This window comes from Parasteatoda tepidariorum, chromosome 1, assembly GCF_043381705.1.
Source record: "Parasteatoda tepidariorum isolate YZ-2023 chromosome 1, CAS_Ptep_4.0, whole genome shotgun sequence".
NCBI lineage: Eukaryota > Metazoa > Arthropoda > Arachnida > Araneae > Theridiidae > Parasteatoda > Parasteatoda tepidariorum.
Genome location: NC_092204.1, coordinates 72,808,233 through 72,828,326, shown reverse-complemented (window position 1 = coordinate 72,828,326; position 20,094 = coordinate 72,808,233). Strand labels below are relative to the sequence as shown.

The 20,094-nt window shown below is 27.2% G+C and overlaps 1 protein-coding gene across 5 annotated transcripts; it reads right to left on the bottom strand.

Annotated features, from left to right (window-relative positions):
• Nucleotides 1-1,010: 1,010 nt before the first annotated feature.
• LOC107447950 (protein lifeguard 1) lies at nucleotides 1,011-19,747 on the bottom strand. 5 transcript variants are annotated; one of them, XM_016062996.3, is made up of 12 exons: nucleotides 19,476-19,747; nucleotides 18,338-18,410; nucleotides 12,889-12,981; nucleotides 9,861-9,939; nucleotides 8,451-8,504; nucleotides 7,510-7,600; nucleotides 5,758-5,795; nucleotides 4,044-4,089; nucleotides 3,913-3,954; nucleotides 3,747-3,836; nucleotides 3,586-3,633; nucleotides 1,011-1,290 (listed from the first exon to the last, which is right to left on the bottom strand). In XM_016062996.3, the coding sequence occupies exons 2-12, from the start codon at nucleotides 18,378-18,380 to the stop codon at nucleotides 1,144-1,146; spliced, it is 771 nt and encodes a 256-aa protein (XP_015918482.1). In that variant the 5' UTR covers nucleotides 18,381-18,410; nucleotides 19,476-19,747; the 3' UTR covers nucleotides 1,011-1,143. The 5 variants fall into 5 exon arrangements, with proteins under 5 accessions (XP_015918482.1, XP_015918481.1, XP_071038302.1 ...); XM_016062995.3 differs by having other exon boundaries at nucleotides 19,465-19,745; XM_071182201.1 differs by lacking the exon at nucleotides 19,476-19,747 and adding an exon at nucleotides 19,415-19,439.
• Nucleotides 19,748-20,094: the final 347 nt, after the last annotated feature.

The following is a 20,094-nucleotide window of genomic DNA, read 5'->3' as shown; positions in this document are numbered from 1 at the left end:
AGAATATGTATAGTTTACTTATGTAAAGAACTCCTCTAGAGAGGTGATGACTATGGTTACGAAGTTTAACTATTTCAAGTAGGGGTGTTGTGTCATAAAAGACCAGGGTTGCAAAAAACCCGCGTTTTTGCAGAAAAACCCAACCCGGGTGGCTTTTACTGGGTTTTTCATGTTTTCAAGGGGGCTTTTTCAAAAGATAGGGCAGGGATCTTATTTTAAAAAAGCTTATTTTAATATTAAATTTAATTTTATAAATTGACTTCATATAGATAATTTATACAAATAAATTGATGTGAAAGTCTGAAAAAAGTTTCTTCTGACATCACGATACAAAATACTATATGTACGCACATACATCACACATTTGAAACTTATTTTAACACAGGATTACTTTTTACTTATATTTTAATCTTAAAAAATATTTGAGGAATATTCTTTATTTGCATAGAAAGCGAATAAATGGCACCGAATAATCAATGACTATACAGTCGAATCAAGTCAGCAAGGTGACTCTCCAGTCTTCAACACAATTAATTTTTTCGCTAGAGGTTAAAATTTTTTTTAGCCTAGACTACATAAATATTTCAATAGAATAGCTCTTTAATATAACAGAGGATTAAAAACGAAATCAATCTTAGAAAAACCCACTCTAGGGTGGGTTTTACCCAGTAAAACCCGGACGGGTTTAATTGGGCAGGTGGGTTTTTTGCAACCCTGTAAAAGACAGGTTTTGGCTCGGGTCGGTGAGAGAAAGGGAACCAGGGGAGAAAGAAGCTCCCCTCTTTGAAAATGCGTTATTTCTAGTTTCCACAGCAGCAGGTGGCTTTAAACTTCGTGGTGAGGGGAGTTCCTTCTATAAACAAACTATACTACATTTAGTTGTCCTTTCTATCAGATATGGTTTAATCTTGAGAACACGTTGTTTTGTGTATTTTCTTTTGTTAACTGCAATCGGTACCACAACTTTGAAATACAGTAAATACAATATCTACAACTGTGTGCAAACATAATTTCACAACCATTAAAAAACAATTTTATTTATAAAAACTGTTTTTAAATTTTAACAATTTAGTTTTAAAAAAATCAATTACAATATCACAAGATTTTGATGTAGGAATACACAAAATTATTTAGATGAAGAGGTTAATAATTAATGTCCAGGTACAATTTCAAAGCAATAAAAATGTATGTAGCAGGTGAGAGCCAATATTTCTCAAAAATGTATTCTTCAGGTGATATCAAATATTTGTGATGACCTCCAATCAGAAGTTGAGTATCAAAACCCAAGTACTGAAAAATAATCAATATTTAAAATTATGAAATTAAATATATTCAATGTTGAAAAATGTATTCAGTGCATCCACAAATTCAAAATATATTTTAATGAAACTTGGTAACGAAAGAATTTGCTCAATATCAATCAATTATTAAGGAATTGGTTCATATAAAAATTGGGAAAAAAATCAACTAAGCTTTTATGTAAATGATCCAATGAAGTTTTAATTTGCAACAAATATAAAATTGCCAAGGTTAAAATAATTTTTTTAACTATGTCTAACCTTTTAATCAATAAAATATTAAATGCTATCTTCATGTATAATATACTAGGGATACAAAAATTCAAAAAGTGGAGAAACTGAATTAACCCAATAAGACATGTAACATGTTAAGAAACTATTAGGCATAAGATTACGAAACAGGAAAATTATAGGTAATTAAAAAATCTAAAGAACGCATTTCGGACAACAATTTGAAGAATACTTTGTGTGCAGCAAATTTTTTTACAATAAACAGGAGAATTGATAAATCTTATGTATATCATTAGGAAATGAACGGGCTACTAAAAGATATAGCATTCAAAAACATTTTCAAATCACCTTGAAATAATTAACTGTTACTAATATAAAATTTTAATTGAATAAGATTATACCACAATATAAAACAAATGAGCAATATAAATCAGGGTGCGGCGCCAAATTATTCAACAAAAAATAAGCACCTCTTAAGCACTTTTCAAGCACTCAAAAAATATTTTTAAACACTTCAAAAAAATATCATAATTACATAGGGTTGGAAAATTTTTGACAATTGACGGTTTTATCTTGTTTTAATAGTCATATAAAAAAAAAACTTTTGGCCTCGTTTTTGACAATTGTCAAAAATTATAAAAATTTGAATCATGTAAAACGAATGGAGTTTTCATACGCTACGGGCTGACAATACGCCGAAATAGATTGGGTTTGAATGAATTGTGAAAACGTTGAATAGAACAATGTGAACTGCGTCTTTTTGCATAATTTGAAGCGAAAATCAACATAGTAAAGGAAAAATCTCATTTTGAGAAATGGAAAATTAAGCATTTTTTAAAAACATCCAATGAAAAAAAGCACCTTTAAAGGCTTTTAAAAGACTGAAATCAAAAATAAGCACCTTTAACCACTTTTTAAAAACGCTATGCACCCTGTAAATATCAATGATATAAATAGCAAAACTTACCATGTAAAAACGGAGTTTAATTGACAATACTTAATAAAAATTAAACAAACAGTAAATGATCCCCTAACAGTGTTTCCCAAAGTGAGGTACGCATACCCCCAGGGGTACGCGTTCTTATGCGAAATACCTTACAACAAACGAAACTTCAAAACATTTTATTTAACAAAGTTAGCCATGAAAATTTACGATTACATATTTTTGTATTGGCTGTTTTTTACTGAGTTACCAGTTGGAGTCAACAGCCAGTGTGTCAACAATAGTGGAGTCAACAGCCAGTTTTGATTTTTAACATTTGAGCAATTTTTTTATCACAGCAAAAACAATATTATCCTTCTCACTGATGCAAATAAACTTATTAACAAAACTTTGTACCAAAAAAGAAAAATAAACATATTTTTTAAAAAATACATTCATTTTTTTGTTAGTGGTACACAGCATTATGAAAAATTTAGAAAGGGTTCACAGTTTGGGAAACACTACCCTAACAAATCATATTAAAAAATTCAAATTAACAGCACCTGACATTAATATATATATATATATATATATATATCGTTTTCCCGATGCCCACCTGGAGAAACCCCTTTCGTTGTCATACAAGCATATGAAGAGCAGATTTGCTGGCCACTCGTTCAGGGGCACCATATTAGATGGACCAACGTTACTCCCACGGTAAGGACAGATAGTACAGAGAAGGAAAGAACATCTACGCCTTGCCCAGGATTCGAACCCAGAACCTTTCTGATGCCAGGCCAGTTCCCGGACTCCTACACAGGCCGGTCGGCTTTTTAATATTTATCAACTGAAGGATTTAAAATCGATGCTGATTGGTCTTTTGATTATTTTTTTAAAGAAAAAATGTACAGTAGAAATTTTCGATAGCGTGGTCAGTTTTCAAAAACAAATAACTATACAAAAAAGAGGTAAATGTTAAAATGGGGAAAAGTATGGCTCTGAGATAAACCTTGTGTAGATAAAACTTTTTAAACATACATTTAAAATAAGGTAATGCAGTACAGGATATTATATGAATTATAATGCAGGAAGTTTAATTACAGTACATACAATGTAAAATTATTTGATACTCACCATAGAAAATAGGAGAGGAAAGACACAAGCATAAGCCAGCTGTATAATCTAGAAATGAAAGATCTCATCAATAAAGTACGGATAATTCTGATTTGGTACGTAACATACAAAGTAAGTATTATTAGAATATATAATAAGGGAAAAAAATGACAAATACATACTTTATCATGAAGGAAAATAGCAAAAATTCCAAAGATAACAAAGTACAGCAGAGCCACAAACAGAAATCCTCCCCTCAAGGTAAAATCATACTGTTAATGAAAGACAATATTTAAAATTTATGGAAAATAATGATATAGAATTGAATAAATTAAATCTAAATATTACCTTGGTTTGAAGTGCAGAAGCAGTTAAACCTGAAAATATAAACTAAAAAGAAAGAAAAGTCAAAATTATTTTTTTTTTAAAAAGAGGGTACATTTGAAATTTTACTTTGCAATGAATTATGTTTTACTTACTGCACAAATTCCAGCAGCCCACATGACTTCCTCAGCTTCATAAGCACTAAAATTAGATGAAGACATTATCTAAACAAGAAATTTGTCAAATGTAAAAAAAGGATAAATTAATACTAAATATACTGGTGGACAAAATTAAGAGATGGAAGACATTTTCCTAAATATCTAAAAGAAATACTGAATATAAATAAATGAAATTAGGTATGGATATAGCTTATTCCATGATAATAAAGTATGCAAAACAAAAATGAAAGTGCCATTCACTGGCAAGACCTATTGCCAATAAATCCAATGTAGTCTGAACTTAAGGATAAAAGAGGACAATAAAAGTGAGGCTTGTACAGTGTGTGTTGCCTCTAGTATGTTGTATGGTCACCCCTGATAGACAGACAGCATGCACAACGAGTATGCATGCTGTTAATAAGGGAGTTAAGGAGGACTTGTGGAAGACCCTCCCATTCTTCTACCAGAGAAATTTTTAAACTCCAGAACTCAAATTTATTCAAAACATTTTTGAGGTGATAAGTCTCATTTTGAGAAATTTAATGGCTCTTCCTTTTTTTCTCATTTGGACACTAATAAAAGTTACACATGCTCTCAGTGTCTCTAAAAAAATAAAGTGACACCAAAAATATTTCATTTGCATTTTCTTTTGGAAGAAATAACACATTCAATACTACTGCAAATATTAAAGACACGTGACCCAATCAGAAAAGAAATTCTAAAATGGCAATTTGAGAGCCTATCTTGAGATATTAAATGCGCAATAGCAGAAAAAAATACTGAAAAGTCACTTGTCTGATTAAGTTATACTATACGTATTATATACTGGAATTGTCGTAATGTGATATATATTTTTACACTCACTTTAGAGCATTACCATTTTTTTCCTCAGCTTATATTTCTATTTTTGTTTTATCCAGAATTACCAGGGGCCCGTCCAGACATTTTGTGAAAGGTACGTTTTTGTAAAATTGTGAAAAAATTACTTGTAATTTGTGAATATAAAATAAACGTTAAGTCACATTCTTTCAACCTGGGTCCTGCTTCTGTGAATTTGGGCAAATAGGGTGCGTTATTGCAAAAAAACTTTTTCAAGGAGTTTTTAAATTGTAAAAGCTACAAGATTATGCTTAACACTGTAAAATTATAATTAAAAAAAATAAAATTTAAAAAAATAAACGGCAATTGCTGCAACTAAGTTAGAGATGCAACATACAAATATTTGGTATTTAGCCTATACTGCTGAACGCTGAATATTCGGAAGAAGCGTTTGCCTAAGACAAAATTTAGTTCGTTTACATCTGTCTTTCTTCCCTCCCATCCTGGGTAGGGTTTATTAGATTAACAAAACAATAATGAAGATAAACAAATTTGTGAAGGGTCCGATTTAAAGGTTAATTGTTTTGTGAAAGGTCCGTTTTTAAGGTAAAATATTTTGTGAAGGGTCCGTTTTTATGAAAATATAATTTGTGAAGGGTCCGTTAATGGACCCAAATTTCTTCTAAACAGACCCCTGATTACCCATAAACATTTTTATTGTTACCTGTCACTTTACTAATGATATTTTACGAGTTCTTAAACGATTATTGAGATTCTAACTATTAAGAAAGAAAAAAGGAATTAAAACTAGAAAAGACGCATGAATTGAAAAGTTTGATAACCCTAGATTTAAACAGTTTATTGCAATCATACATATAATTATTTTACTTACCCAGCATGAACTCCTATGCGAAAAGATTCAGCGAATGTCTGAAAAGAATTAAATAATATTATTTCAATTGTAAACATAATATTAGATATATATGGCGTAAACTGATAGCAATTAATAAATATTATGCAAACACAATCTTCATCTAAATTTATTTTTAATCTTACTTTGATAAATGTGTAGTAAGTTTCATACTGAAAAAAAAATCTATCAATTTTTTCTTAAATAGGTAAATCCCCCCCCACATATTCCATTGTCGTTATGTATTAAAGTTGTTTGAAACAGCTCTGTTCGTGAGAGAATATTAGTAATAGTTAATTAGTTATCAAATTTAAAAAACTGAAAAAGCAATATTTAATAGGAAAATTTTGTAATCAACTTCAACCATTAAGTATAATTTACCTTTGAAATTCTACACAACAAAATAATGCAGTCTTTATTTTTTATTAATTATGAGATCAAAATAAAGATTAAGACCAAATTTTTTTCACAACATCTTAAGATTATCCGTACTTTGACAAGTCAATAATTAGATCAAAAGTCATTAAGACTGTTTTTATTATTTAATTTTTCTGATTTTATTATAATGAGCTTCTAACATATATTAAAAACGAAACATTTTTAGTGGCAATTTCGAGCATTTTAATCAGTGTTTTAATTCTTTAGAATTGTTCTATGTCTGCTATACAATTTAAAATGATAGAGTTAAACATTAACACACTTTTGAATGAAAGCTAAAACATTTATTTCCTTTCTTTTATTGAATATTAGAACAGTTTTATATAGAAATATGTATCACTACCAATAATTTTTCTCAAATCGCAGAACTTTTTTTCAATGAATAAAAATTAACCAATATAGGTAACTTTATTATAATTTTATTAGCAAATGTCAAAACTGACCAAAATTATTAATTTTTAAGCTAGATTTTTTATTGCAAGAATTTCATTTTATTGATTAGTTCAGAATACATATGGTTAAAAGCTTTCTAAATTTTTACTGTTTGTAAAAAAAAATTTTCAAACATAAACCTAATTTAGTTTTGTTTTTAATGATCAGAAATAATTATTTCTAAATTGTATCCTTTAAAAAAATAAACCACAGATCAGGGCAACATTTTCTATCTATATGATGCTTGTAAAAATTTAAAATTTAACTGAGGTTAATTAAATTAGTTGTCTACACTTTTGTTTTGCCTGAAAAAAAAACATAATAGTATCAAAGTATATGTGTTTTTAATCAAGGATTACATTACTATATTTACTATTATATGTTAATTGCTATGTGATTTTAATCAATGATCTTAAAAAAGCATAAATGTAATATTATTACAGTTAGATTACGTGTAATAGTTTTTCAAAAAAAAAAAAAAAAAAAAAAAAAAAAAAAAAATTAAAACAATTTTTTTTTTTTGATTCGATAAAATATGATGTTTTACTATATAATCAAGATGATTACATACTTACAAATATTGCTTTGTTAGGTATTAAAAAAATATGAATGGGCTTAAATTTAAGATTTGCCGCAATGAGTAAAAGGGTTGACACAAAAGGTGAAGCTCTCTGCTAACATAAGCATTTACAACTATTAATGCTATTTAGAAAAAAACAGAGAATATTAAAATTTGCATGAAAAAAACCTAAATACAACAACACGTGCATTAACATATTCTAAATACTAAAATTTTTGTATAAATCACTTTATTTTAAGGAATACAGAATTTTAAAAAAAAAAAAAAAATTGAAAATAACTTACATATAAAAAGAGGCAAATGAAATTTAATGGAAAGGTTCTTCCAACATATTTACAGTAAGTCATAGCAATCATCCACATAAACGTCATGAAACTGAAAGAATTTTTAGAAATTAAAAGATAAAGGAATAGAGAATTTAATATATATTAATCTTTAAATAAAATTATGATAATACATTTAATAGGGAAAACAATTATTTAAAAAATATTTTCATGATGTCTTCAGCTAGTTACCTTATTGGTTGAATGAAGACAAACACCTTTTTCCAACCAGTCTTTTTTTCCTTTTAACCACCTACTTATCTGCCCAGAGAACAAACTAATTTGTGGATTGCTGGTTTATAAAAAAATTACAATATTTGCATAACGCTTTCTTGAATGTAAATTCTTTTTGATTCATTTAAATGTTTGTAAAACGCTACGTGCCCTGGATAATTCACTTACAGGTTTATCGGAAGTCAACCTTAATAACTTGAGTGGCAAATTTACACTGTTGAGAACACTTTCTTCTGAGCCCTTAAAAATTGAATCTAAATACCAGTATTAAATTTCGTTAGGCTACTTGGACAAATGCATAATATGAAACTGTACCTTCTTTGAAGTTCCTTCTTTACTGTATTATTTTTAGTATCATCAAACTACAGTGTTTGAATAACGACTAATTAAGTGGTTTTTAATAATATGAGACATCAAATAAAATATCCGAGAAATGTTTATTTAAAAATGAAGCACGGATTAAATTATAATAAAAATTACGATTTAGAGGATTTGATTATTATAAAAATGCAATAAACTTTTAAAAAGATTACTAATGCAAACGCACCAGGAATGGACATTCTTTTGCCAGTAAACCAGACCAAATGCATTACGAATAAACCTAAGTACTCAAAAGTAACTAATAGAACAAACCACGACTTAAATTTAAAATAAAAAACACAACTTACAGAGCAACACTAATCATCTCAGCATGTTTAGCTGTATAATTTCGCACAGAATCACTAAAAAAAAAAAAAAAAAATACATACTAACTTACAAACAAAAAATACTTAAAAATTATATGGTTCACAGCTACTTATTTCAGTTTCATAAAAGTAAAGTCTTTTAATTAGATAAATTATATAATGGCTTGAGCAGTGAAAGAACAATTTATATAACAGTCATTCAATGTATTCATGTGCATAGTAAAGTTTTGATATATATTTCTTTTTTTTTACTATAAAAACTATTTATTATAAATTTTTTTTTGCCTTTTTCTATCTACAATATTCTGAAATTTATTTTCATTTCAAGTAAAAAAAAGATTCAAATAGAATACCAAAAAATTACATTGTACATTCTCAAAATTTTGAACTTTCTCTACAAAATTCTAAGACTTTGCAATTCTATGTACTTAAAACTACAAATTCCATGTGCTTGTGTTATTTATTTTTTAAAACTATGCCAAATGATGAGAGTTAAATAATGTCACTTATCATTTCAAAAGCAAAACTATAGCAATGTCTGTATTTTTTCACATTATGAAAAATTAGTTACTCTAACTGTAACATACGAAAGTTATTTTAAGCATACTTGGTTACTTGTATATATGTATATTGTTAAAAATGCAAACTTGTATATTACTTGTATATTGTTAAAAATGCAACCGACTTATGATACAAAAATAAAAAAATCGTTAATTCATATGACTTGTAAAAATTCATAGAATTCTCAGAATTTAAAAATTAAATATTTTATAAAGTTGTTACTGTCCAATGGAAAGTTCTAACAACAAACAATTACTCATGAATTTGCCCAGAATCCCCTAAAATTCTGTAGTACCTACGGCAGGGTTGCCACAGAAAAAAATGAACAAAATAGTTGCTCCTAGTAGCCTAAAGCATAAAAATAGTTGCCTAAAATTATGAAAATAGTTGCCTAAATAAGAACAAAAATGTTTCAATGATAGGACTAAAATTTTATTAAATGACTTCATTGTAATATATCATGATCCATTTAGTCAAGTTGAGGGCCAATATGAGAATTCACATTAAAAGGAGAAAATATATGTCTTTCAATATATCTCCACTTTACTAAACCTGATATTAAAAAGTAGTATATTATACTTATTTTATAAATTAAAATATTTTCTTCTAAAATGTGAATAATGATTATTATTTAACAAGCTTAATTAACAAATTAAATTAAAAGGCATTGCATTCCATTGAATAAAAATTAAATATTAAACATAAAATTTCGCAAAAATAATTTAAAATTGAAATAATATAGCATTCTGCAGAGAGGCTCTTAAATCTTAAAATTAAAGAATGAATAATGAAAAAATAACGTTTGTAATAATATTTGAGCCAAAAACTCACCTGTGAAGAAAGAGGCAAATAACTCCAACAGTGATTGCCAACTGAACCATCAATACAGAAAACACTTTCCGAATAAAAGCTAGAAAGAAAGTTAATATAAGTTAAGTAATTTAAAATAGAATAAATGAAAAACAATGAAGTTTCACATTTATTATTTTTTTAAAAAATTAATCTGCTTTATTATAATACACAAGAGAACTAGGTAAATATTTACATTTATTACTGTTCAAATAAGAATAGTTCAAAATTGAAATTAAAAAGAATAATCAAAAGCTTTATTAAACCATAAGAATATATAAAATAGTAATAATTCAAAATAGAAAAATACACAAAGTAATGGTCAAGCATGAACAATAATTTAAACGATTTATGATGTTAAAATGTTTTTACTTTATTTAAGTTCTGAAGTAAAAAAGCAATACTTTGGAGACAGTAAAACACTGTTTTAAGGGAACAAGTTTGAAACATTAAGGTGGAAAAATAGAAAGGAAAAAGGTGCTAATTAATGTGACACTCTAAATGGGGAGAAATACCATAAAAATATTTTCACTGAAATAAATAGAAGTTTTTAAGGGGTAAACAACATCTCCTGAATAGCAAAATTGGAAAAAAACCATGACTTTTTAAAAAAAATATTGAAAAGAGATTTATTTACATTAAAAACCTTCAATGCTCGATACTTATTAAATAATTCAGTTTAGAAAAAAAATCGTTTATTTTATTACATAAGATTAGATTACACTGCAACACATTTGAATTGTTACATAAAAATTTATATTTGTTTCTGCTAACTGTTAGAAAATGAAAACAGTAAAAAAATAAAACAGTGAATTTATAAAGTTATTTTTAATTAAATAATTCTCTAATCATATTATATGCATAAAGTATGCTTAAAAATACACAGAAATCAATTATTTGTCATTTAAAACTTTTGGAAATTCTAAACTACAACTGTATGTGCCCACAAGATATTCTTCTAAATATATTTAATGTAACTGGACAAAATTAACTTAGTGATAAACTTGTATTCAGCTTGAGTTTTGTTTTCAGTGAGAGCTAAGACATTTTAGTTTTCGCTGAAAACCCTTACCTTTAAATTATTTTATAGAAAAAAAAGACCTTTACTGCAAGACTAAAGTCTTGATTTTGTTGTAATAGCATAGTTTACTAATTTTTTAATTAATTTTTAAAAAAAGTTAGATTTTGAAAAAAATTGTGTCTGGTAAATAAATTGAATTCCTAACTTTCATTACAACTGTCAACTAATACTTAAATTTATAATTAGACATGCAGGAAAATTTTAAAAAAATTTTCAAACTTATATGCTATTTTTGCTAAACGATGTTCTTTCTTTATTAAAATAAAATATATGTTTAAATTCATGTAACTTTTATTTGTACAAACAATAATTTTTTACTCTCCTTCGTTTCCTTGTTTTTCAGCATTTTACAAGTTTATGATAAAGTAGAAGACTTGAAACTATTTTGTTGTCAAACATTGAAAGTTGAATTTGAGCATGTAAATAAATTCTATGAACTTTTTGATCAAAATTGTATTTTCAAGTAATATTAAAAAGTACATAAGTCATTTGTTCAAACTAGTACAAATGAGTATGAAATCTATAATCCAGGCTCCCTATTAATAATAATTTTATCTTCAAATAGGTTTTAGCTAGAAAAAAGTAACTATGTTTTTAAAACTATTTGTGCAACAGTTTTACATTTTACATATGTAAAAACTCATTTCGACCATCAAATTAAAATAAATGTGACAATCTTGTAACTAGAAATAAGCACTCTTCGTTATAAAACATAATTGGAGAGGCTGAAGAATCATATTGAGTAGCATTAGAACAGGGTTCCCACTCAATTTCAGTAAAAAAATTCCCTGACTTTTCCAGGTAAATTTCAATGAAAATCTATACCAAATTTTATCTATACTACGGAATTTTTCGTCATGAAATTTGGATTATTTTATTTGTTATGTCAAGTATTAGATTTCTTGTGTAAAATAAATATCATTATATGAGGAAAAAAGCATTTCAGTATGTCTAAAATGTAAAAAAGTTACAATAAATACTTGTGATGTTAGAATTATTTAACTCGAATCTCAATAACTGAGTATAGTTACTGACTATTTTAAGACTGGTTTTTTTTTTCAGGAATAATGAAGGAATTTTCCAGGTTTTTGTAAGAAAATTGCAACTTTCCCTGATTTTTGGAGTTGAAATAAAATTCCCTGTTCTCCCTGACCCGTGGAAACCCTGTTAGAATGATCATTTTTTAAGGAGGAAAAAGAAGACAGAATTAATAAAAAATATTAATAATTAGTTAGGTTGTAACAATCTGTTAATAAAATTTTTTAAGTGTATTCAGCATTAGATTGTTTAAACAAAGACTTTTTTCAAATCCAAATTGCTTAAAAAGTTTTTTTTCTTTCTTTCTTTTAAATAAAAGTATTTATATATACAATAAAAAGAAATATTTTTTATTAATCAGGAAAAACGCTTCGATTTAATTATGACAAAAATGGAAAAAAATACTAATTTTTTTCTAAAAGTTTCCCAATATGAATCAGTATTACTGTTCTGGGATGCTAACATTTATAGATGATGAATGTTTACTAGCATTTGAAGTGGATTGTAAAGCAGAATGTAAACAGATTAAAAATAATTCGTTATTTTTTTTTACATCAAATTAGCTTAGTTATAAAACAAAAGTGAATAAATTTTGAATTATTTATTAAAAGATTAATGGTTAAAAAGGAAAAGGTCTCAATGAAATACGTATAAACGAATTAAAATTTGCCTTTGAGTATCATTTGAGCTTATCTTTTTTTTTTTCAATATAAACCAAAAACAGATTTTTTTTTGTTTAAAGAAAAGTTTTTTGAAATATTAAATATATCACATATATTTCTTCCTAAAAATTAAAAAAATGTATAGTTCAAATATAAAAAAAAAAAAAAAANACCAAAAAATAAAAAAAAAAAAAAAAAATGAGCAAATATAAGTTACAAAAATACTTACCCTTGCCAATGGCTTTCTCTGAAATACTGCTTCCAAACTTTGCCCCATAAGTAGCACAATCGGAATCTGTTTCAAATTCGTTCAGGTTTTGTCCTAAATGAAGTTTTAACATAAGTTAATAAAAAAATCATTAGGTTAGAACATTAGATAAATTAAAAACAGAAGGAAATAAAAAAGAAAACATAATTCAGAAATTAGAAAAATTAACCCCAAAAAATACGAAAATTTATAAGTGCCAGAAGAAACTAGAAATTATTTTAATCAAAAAATTTAACCAATTTAAAATATAAAAAGTAGGCATTAAAGAAATAATGAAAAATATTTAATGTCACAAGTACAAGGAATAACCAAAGTGAAAATTAAGAATTCAAGCTCAAAGTATTAAGAATTTAATTTATGTAAATACACATTTAGAGTATTATATAGTGCATGAATTATATAAATTTATTTTGTTCTATTCCAAAAATTGCTACACATTTCTAGCTACAAGTTTTCACTTAGAGTTTCAAGTCTTGAGCATTGTTAAATTTCTCAGAAAGTTTTTTTTTTTTAACCTGTCTGTTTCATTCCTAATTTATTCAATTCTTATAATATTGATGTGCTTTCCTCCCTTTCCACTTGGACTTACATTCTTTTCTTCTTTTTTTTTTTCGTTTAACATGTCTTTTTTAAAATTTTCTTAAGAACCACAGTTTTTTAAACATACATTTTATTACTATTCTTTTTCTCTTAGTTTTGTGTCTGATAATTTACCGATAATATATAGGAAGATATATTATCGGATATATATCAGAAGATATATTATCAGACCTATATATTACCGATAATATATAGACAGGGTTCATTCTAGACTAAAAAAAAGGGCAGGGAGCTAAAAATTGAAAAGGGCTCTATTCTTTTTTTTTAAAAAAAGGGCAGCAAGTTTAAAAAAGGGCATTGTATTTTATAAAAAGGGCAGATACCTTAGCCTTCTTTGCATAGTTTAAATGAATAATCAGTACTCAGTCTAGCCAGGGCAAACAGAGTGCAGCACCCTGCTACTCTTTCAGTCAAAAGTACCCACTATGTAGCCCTGATGTATCCCTTTTTGCCCTTTCTTTCCTCAACCCTTCTTTATTTCCCCCCCTAAACTCTTCAACTTAGCTCTTCAATGGATTTCTTAAACTTTTGTTATTTTCAACTCTTTTTATTTAGTTTGTCATTGCTGTCAATACATAGATTTATATTGGAAAGGAAAAACAGCCACCACACGCCCTTGTTGCACTTGTCTTTGAAAGTTTGCAGTTACTTCCACTATCATTAAATCATAATTATTATTAATCATTTTAATTATTAAATCATAACTACAGACACTTAAAAACATACATTTATTATTTTATTAATATATGCATGCATTTTAAATAAATTATTAAGCTAATTAGCTCATCAACTCGATATATATGTTAACTTACTTATAAAAATTAGTAATTAATATGATTGCTTTGCTACTTTTTAAAAAGTTAAAAAAAAAAAAAAATTCTTTTACTAATTGACAATGTTTTTTCATAGAACGTAAAGTCCATAAAAAGAAATTATAGCCTTTTTAGAATAATAATGCCCTTTTTTTAAACTTTTGCATCCTGCCCTTTTTTCTGCCTAGAATGAGCTCTGGAATAATTATGTATAAGTTTTCTTTTATCACTAATCACAATTATTATTATTAAATGCGTAACTACAATTTTCCGGGGAAAAAAGGTTACAGTTTGAATGGACAATTACAGTCAATTTTTTTTTAAATTTTAATGTATTTAGAATCCTACAAAACTCCCAGAAAACAGTTTATTATTTTCCTAAGAAAACTATTTATTTCGTTGTTTTTTTTATCAAAAAGCGCTTACTTTCGTTTCCACCTGAAACGGGGAGTCACGTGATTATTCACGAACTGACGTCACATGTGTCCATCTGCCGTTCACTTACAATCGCTGCGCTGTGAAAGCCAGTACGTACTCGCTTTCGTTTTAATTTTCGTAATTAAATCCAACTATTTTAGATGGTCAATAACTATCTGTAAAAAAAAAAATTGAGCCCTAATATCGTTTAATAAAAATGTGGGTTTGATATAACGTATTTTTATAATTTTCAATTTCAATGGTACCCACTGAAACATTGTTAATAGTTGACGAAATTTTCTAGCTCTGAATATTTAAGATTTTTTAATTCAATAAAAAAGTGTGTGCTATTACTTATTAAATGATGCGTTCTAAATACAAATAACTTCGTTTTTTTTCTAATTTTTTTTAAACCAATCTTAATGTTAATGTATACTTCAAATTTATTTCGAAGATTTATTTCCATTTTAAGTAAAAGAAATGTTGGATAAATTTTTTATGTGGAATAAATAGTTTTAGATTTTAAAATGTAGGGGAGCTAAAGTTAGTGATAATTTTTATTTACTTATTCTAACATGAATTCAATCTGAACAAATGATCCGAGCAAAACTTTAAATTAATTCTTTCTACAAAAAATTTAAAGTTAAAATAGGAAAAAAATTATACGTTCCAGTAGATTTTATTAACTTTATTTTGATTGTCTTAATCTATGTTATAAGAGTATTTGAAATCAAGCATATGCATTTACTTAGTTCTTTATTACATAAACAGGAATTAAATTTTATAAATGCATATAAAAATAATTTTTCGCCATAGCAAAGTTCCTATTTACTCGAAGAATAAAAATATTGAGAAAAGATATCAACATTACTGTTTATTTTTCAATTATTAAATAAATAATAAAGAATGTGCATTGGAATTTCTTTCCATTTTGTATAAGTTAATTTTTTATTATTGTTCTTTAGCTTTAGTGAAACAAAAACTTCCAGCTTAATGATATTAGTTGAAATTTTGTGGATAAATGAGTTGATTAGATGTGAATAAGTGAGAAATTAAGTGAAATTTTAAGTATAACTAGATTATGGTGATGATGATGGTCAGATGTATTTCAATGGACTAGACCAGTGTTTCCCAACGTGGGGCCCACGCCCCACGCCCCACCTTGGGGCAATTTGATTACTAAGGGGGGCAATTCGAAAATGGACTGTACATGAGCTAACCCTTTTGCTCCGGGCCATTTAAATGCAAGGTTAGATTTCGGTCCCGAAATTGAAAGAAAAAAAGCAAATTCTTAAATAATTGCGGCCAATAAATATTATTAATTCGTTTGACGAGAACAAAATATCAACTGGGTTTTTGGCGGCGTCAAGTTAACCTCTCTGCAGCAGACGGCAGGCTGCGAGTGGATCCCCGGAAAAAATCATACTATAGTAGAGAATTTAATAAAACCGTCAATATCAGAATTTCTTAAAATGGTTCTTGACAAAATTGTAAAAGCTATGCCACTCAGTAATAACACTGTTAGCAGAAGAATAGATGAAATTAGTGAAGATATTGAAAAACAACTTGTTGAAAAGCTGAAAACTAGAAAATTTTCAGTGCAAACGGATGAATCAACTTTGATTGACAGTGTGGCAGTATTGATAACTTGTAAGATATATTGATAAAGGGCATTTTGCTGAAGAAATGTTGTTCTGTAAAAGATTAGAAAGCACCACTACCTCCAAAGATATATATAATAAGCTAAAAAACTACTTAGAGGTCAATAATATACCAATGAAAAATATAACATCTTGTGCTGCAGATGGTGCTCCTAATATGATGGGCAAGAAAAATGGCTGCTTAAAATTGATGAAAGATGAGAATCTAGGAATGATTTTTGTGCATGGGGAAAACTTGATAGCTAAAAACATCTCGCCTGTTCTAAATGATGTACTACATTCAGTAATAAAGTGTATCAATGCTATTAAAACAAATGCCAAATGCGAGCGTCTCTTCAAGCTATTTTGTGAAGAAAAAAAACAGACCATATGAGACTTTTACTTCACACTGAAGTAAGATGGCTCTCTAAAGGGAACTTCTTGAAAAGATTTATGAAACTGTTTGATACTCTTAGTGATTTTTTTTAGTGACAAACCTGAAATGAAGTATCTGCAAAATGAAGAAATGCAAAATGATGAGTCAGTTAGTTAATATAAAAGGAGTGATGGCAGGGGTTTGTGAGGAAATAGAAATCAAATAATCAAATAATCAAATAAAACTATTGTTACCGTTTCCATCTTCATATTNTAAATTATTATAGAAAAATCTTTATTAAAATTATTTCGAATTTGAATTTTAGTTTTTCATTATATGTTCTGAAAATTTACTTACTTTGTTTCGCTAACAATTTCCTAAGTTTCTTAAGTGAACAATTCAATTTTTTTAATATTAAAAATTATGTATATGTTACATAGGGGGGCATAAAAATTTTAGTAAGGCTTAGGTGGGGCACGGCACAAAAAAGGTTGGGAAACACTGGACTAGACTCTTGAAAGTTTTGATACGTTTTCGGCTATACCAAATGCTTAATCTGAGATTTTTTTTTCAACTATTTTAATTAAAAATTTATAATGTATTAATTTTGCTATTTTAGAATTCTTCATTGCAAGCACTCACAAATAGTTAGCAAAAATAAGGAGAAAATGAACAATAGCCATACTTTGTTAATTATATTGCAGAAAAAGGAATTAAAATTTATAAATAAAAATAATTTCTAACTGTAACGAAATTCCTATTTACGCAAGGAATAATAAATATGAGCGTTAATGTATATTTAAATATTTAATGCATAGTAAAAAGAGAAAAAAAAATATTCACTTAAAAAGAAAATCCTTCAACTCTAGTAATAAATAAATAAATAAAAGAAGCAACATTAAATTACATTATTTGAATACTTGAACTTTAACACATAGGTTGTAAAGATGATGAATTTATATTTTTCAATGAACTAGATTTATGAAAATACTGATTTGTTTTAATGCAATAACGAATTATAAAATCATCCTTCCTCTATCCAAACGTATACTATTTCTATCCAATCTGCGACTTATTTTAATCAAGTAATTAGGCTGTAATGGAGCATTATTTTAATTTAAAAGTCAGTGGAATAAAATATTTTTTCCGTAAATTTAATTCACAAAATTTTTACTAATGATTTCCAATGTACATGCTGATGTACGTGATATCAAAACTAAAAGAGCATTGAAATAGCTTTAGCGGTTGAAGACGGCACGTTTCCATTCAGCACATGTGACGTCACAACCAATCAGCGATCGTTTTTGATTGCATCGCTTACGGAGGCCTTTTGGGGCAATATACATGTTTAATAACAAAATAAATTAACATTTGCCGAAGAAAACAATCAGATTTTCGGTTTCAGGAGAGAATTTCCAATAAGTTAGATATGAAAATAAAAAAAAATTATGATACGCTGCAATTGTCCATTGAAAAATTAGAAAAGAAATTCAAACAAGGTTTTTTTTCCCTTTATCTCAATATTTCTTAGTTCACTAAAAATATATTTAAAATTTTACACATACCTTTGAAAGACCTGGGGAAACAATTGAAATTTTCCAAATGCATCTTTCTTTCTTGAGTTGATGATTAGAATAACTATTTTCAGAAAAAAAAATGAATATTAATCTTAAAAATAAACTTATAATTAAATTATCTGGCTCTCCCTTATAAACAAATAAAATAAACTGCTTTTTTAAGTTTGACTGTTGAAAACGAAACTCTGAAGTATTTACCAGAAAAACAATATTTACGAAAAAAAAAAAAATTCAAAATAAAATTTATATTTCTAGTCATTTTAAATAAAACATACTGAAATTTTTATACTTGAATTCAGTAGTAGCATTAATATCAAACTTAAACTTCACATTCATCTTTAACCTACACAGTATGTCAGATCTGATAATTGCAATGAATCAATGAAAGGGTAAATAAGACTAAAGGAATTTACAAAGCAACAATGAAAGAAGATAAAAAAAAAAAAACTTTTTATAGCTACGAAGTTGTTTAAAAAAAATAATACAAATATATAAATAATCTGTGTTGTTATATCTTAAATTTTTGTTAATTATTATATCTTATTTAAATTCCGTTGTGTAAAAATAAATTTTATTTTAAGCTCTTGGGAAAAATACATATTTGCTAATTAGATTATTATGCAATTAACAACTTATTATTTTTACTTATATAAGTTAATTTACTGAAGTTTATTTGAATAAAATATCATTTTAGAACCAGATTCGGAGCCTGTTAAGAAAAATAAAATTAGTAATCATACATCGTTTTTAAGAATCAAAATGAAATCATTAATCTACAATTAAAGTATACCCAGAGAACAATGTTTAATTTTCAACATTACTTTTTATTTGACACTAGTCATATTCAACACATTAATCATTTTCTGTTTCCAAATTAAAACCAGCTGATAAATTAAGATAGCACAAAAGATGTATAAAATAAAAAATAATTAAATAATATCTGGAGTGGAGAGAATTAAAACAAATCGTGCACGTGGAAAAAAAAACACCAATTACTTATTGCTTTCGCACTACTTATTAGATCAATTTTAGAAAAAATTATTATTCATTAAAATTTTGAATTACCTAGGCAATAATTAAAGAAAAATTTTAAGAAATAAATTAAAGTAATTTACATTTTGGCTACCTCTGAAATTATGGGTGGATCTACCGCTTCGGACTCCTCGTACAGCTCTCGCTTCGGACTGCTAGGTTAAAAAAAGAAAGAGAAAAAATATTCCCTACTCGCGGTAGCGTAAGCGACCTCCTAAAAATTGTTGATTGGTCTAACATGTTGCTACGTCATGCTTTAGTTGTCGAACGGGTGTTCAACGCTTGCATACGTCAGAGGGGGAGAAGTTTCTGCAGCTTTCGAACGCGGACGGTGACGTCACTATTTCCGGGAGTCTATTCTATACCCCCGACCGATAGTGAAACAAAATCATAAACTCGCAACCCCCGAAGAGAGCAGTGAAGGGAATCCCAGACCTCGAACCTCGAACAAAGGTTTGGAGCCTCCCTCTAAGAAGTGACGTTGTGTATCAATAGTGATAAGAAAGTGACCAATGGCTTTTGTTTATCCTTTACTCGTTCTATTTTCTTATTATTTATAATTATTTTATTTTATATTTGCAATTGATAAAATACGTAGCCTTATACCACTAAAATCTTTTAGTTTTAAAGGTACAATAAGTATCAAAATAACTTGTAATAAATTAACTTTAATAAATAGGTAGAATGCATAAAATAAACTTTAAACTAGCATT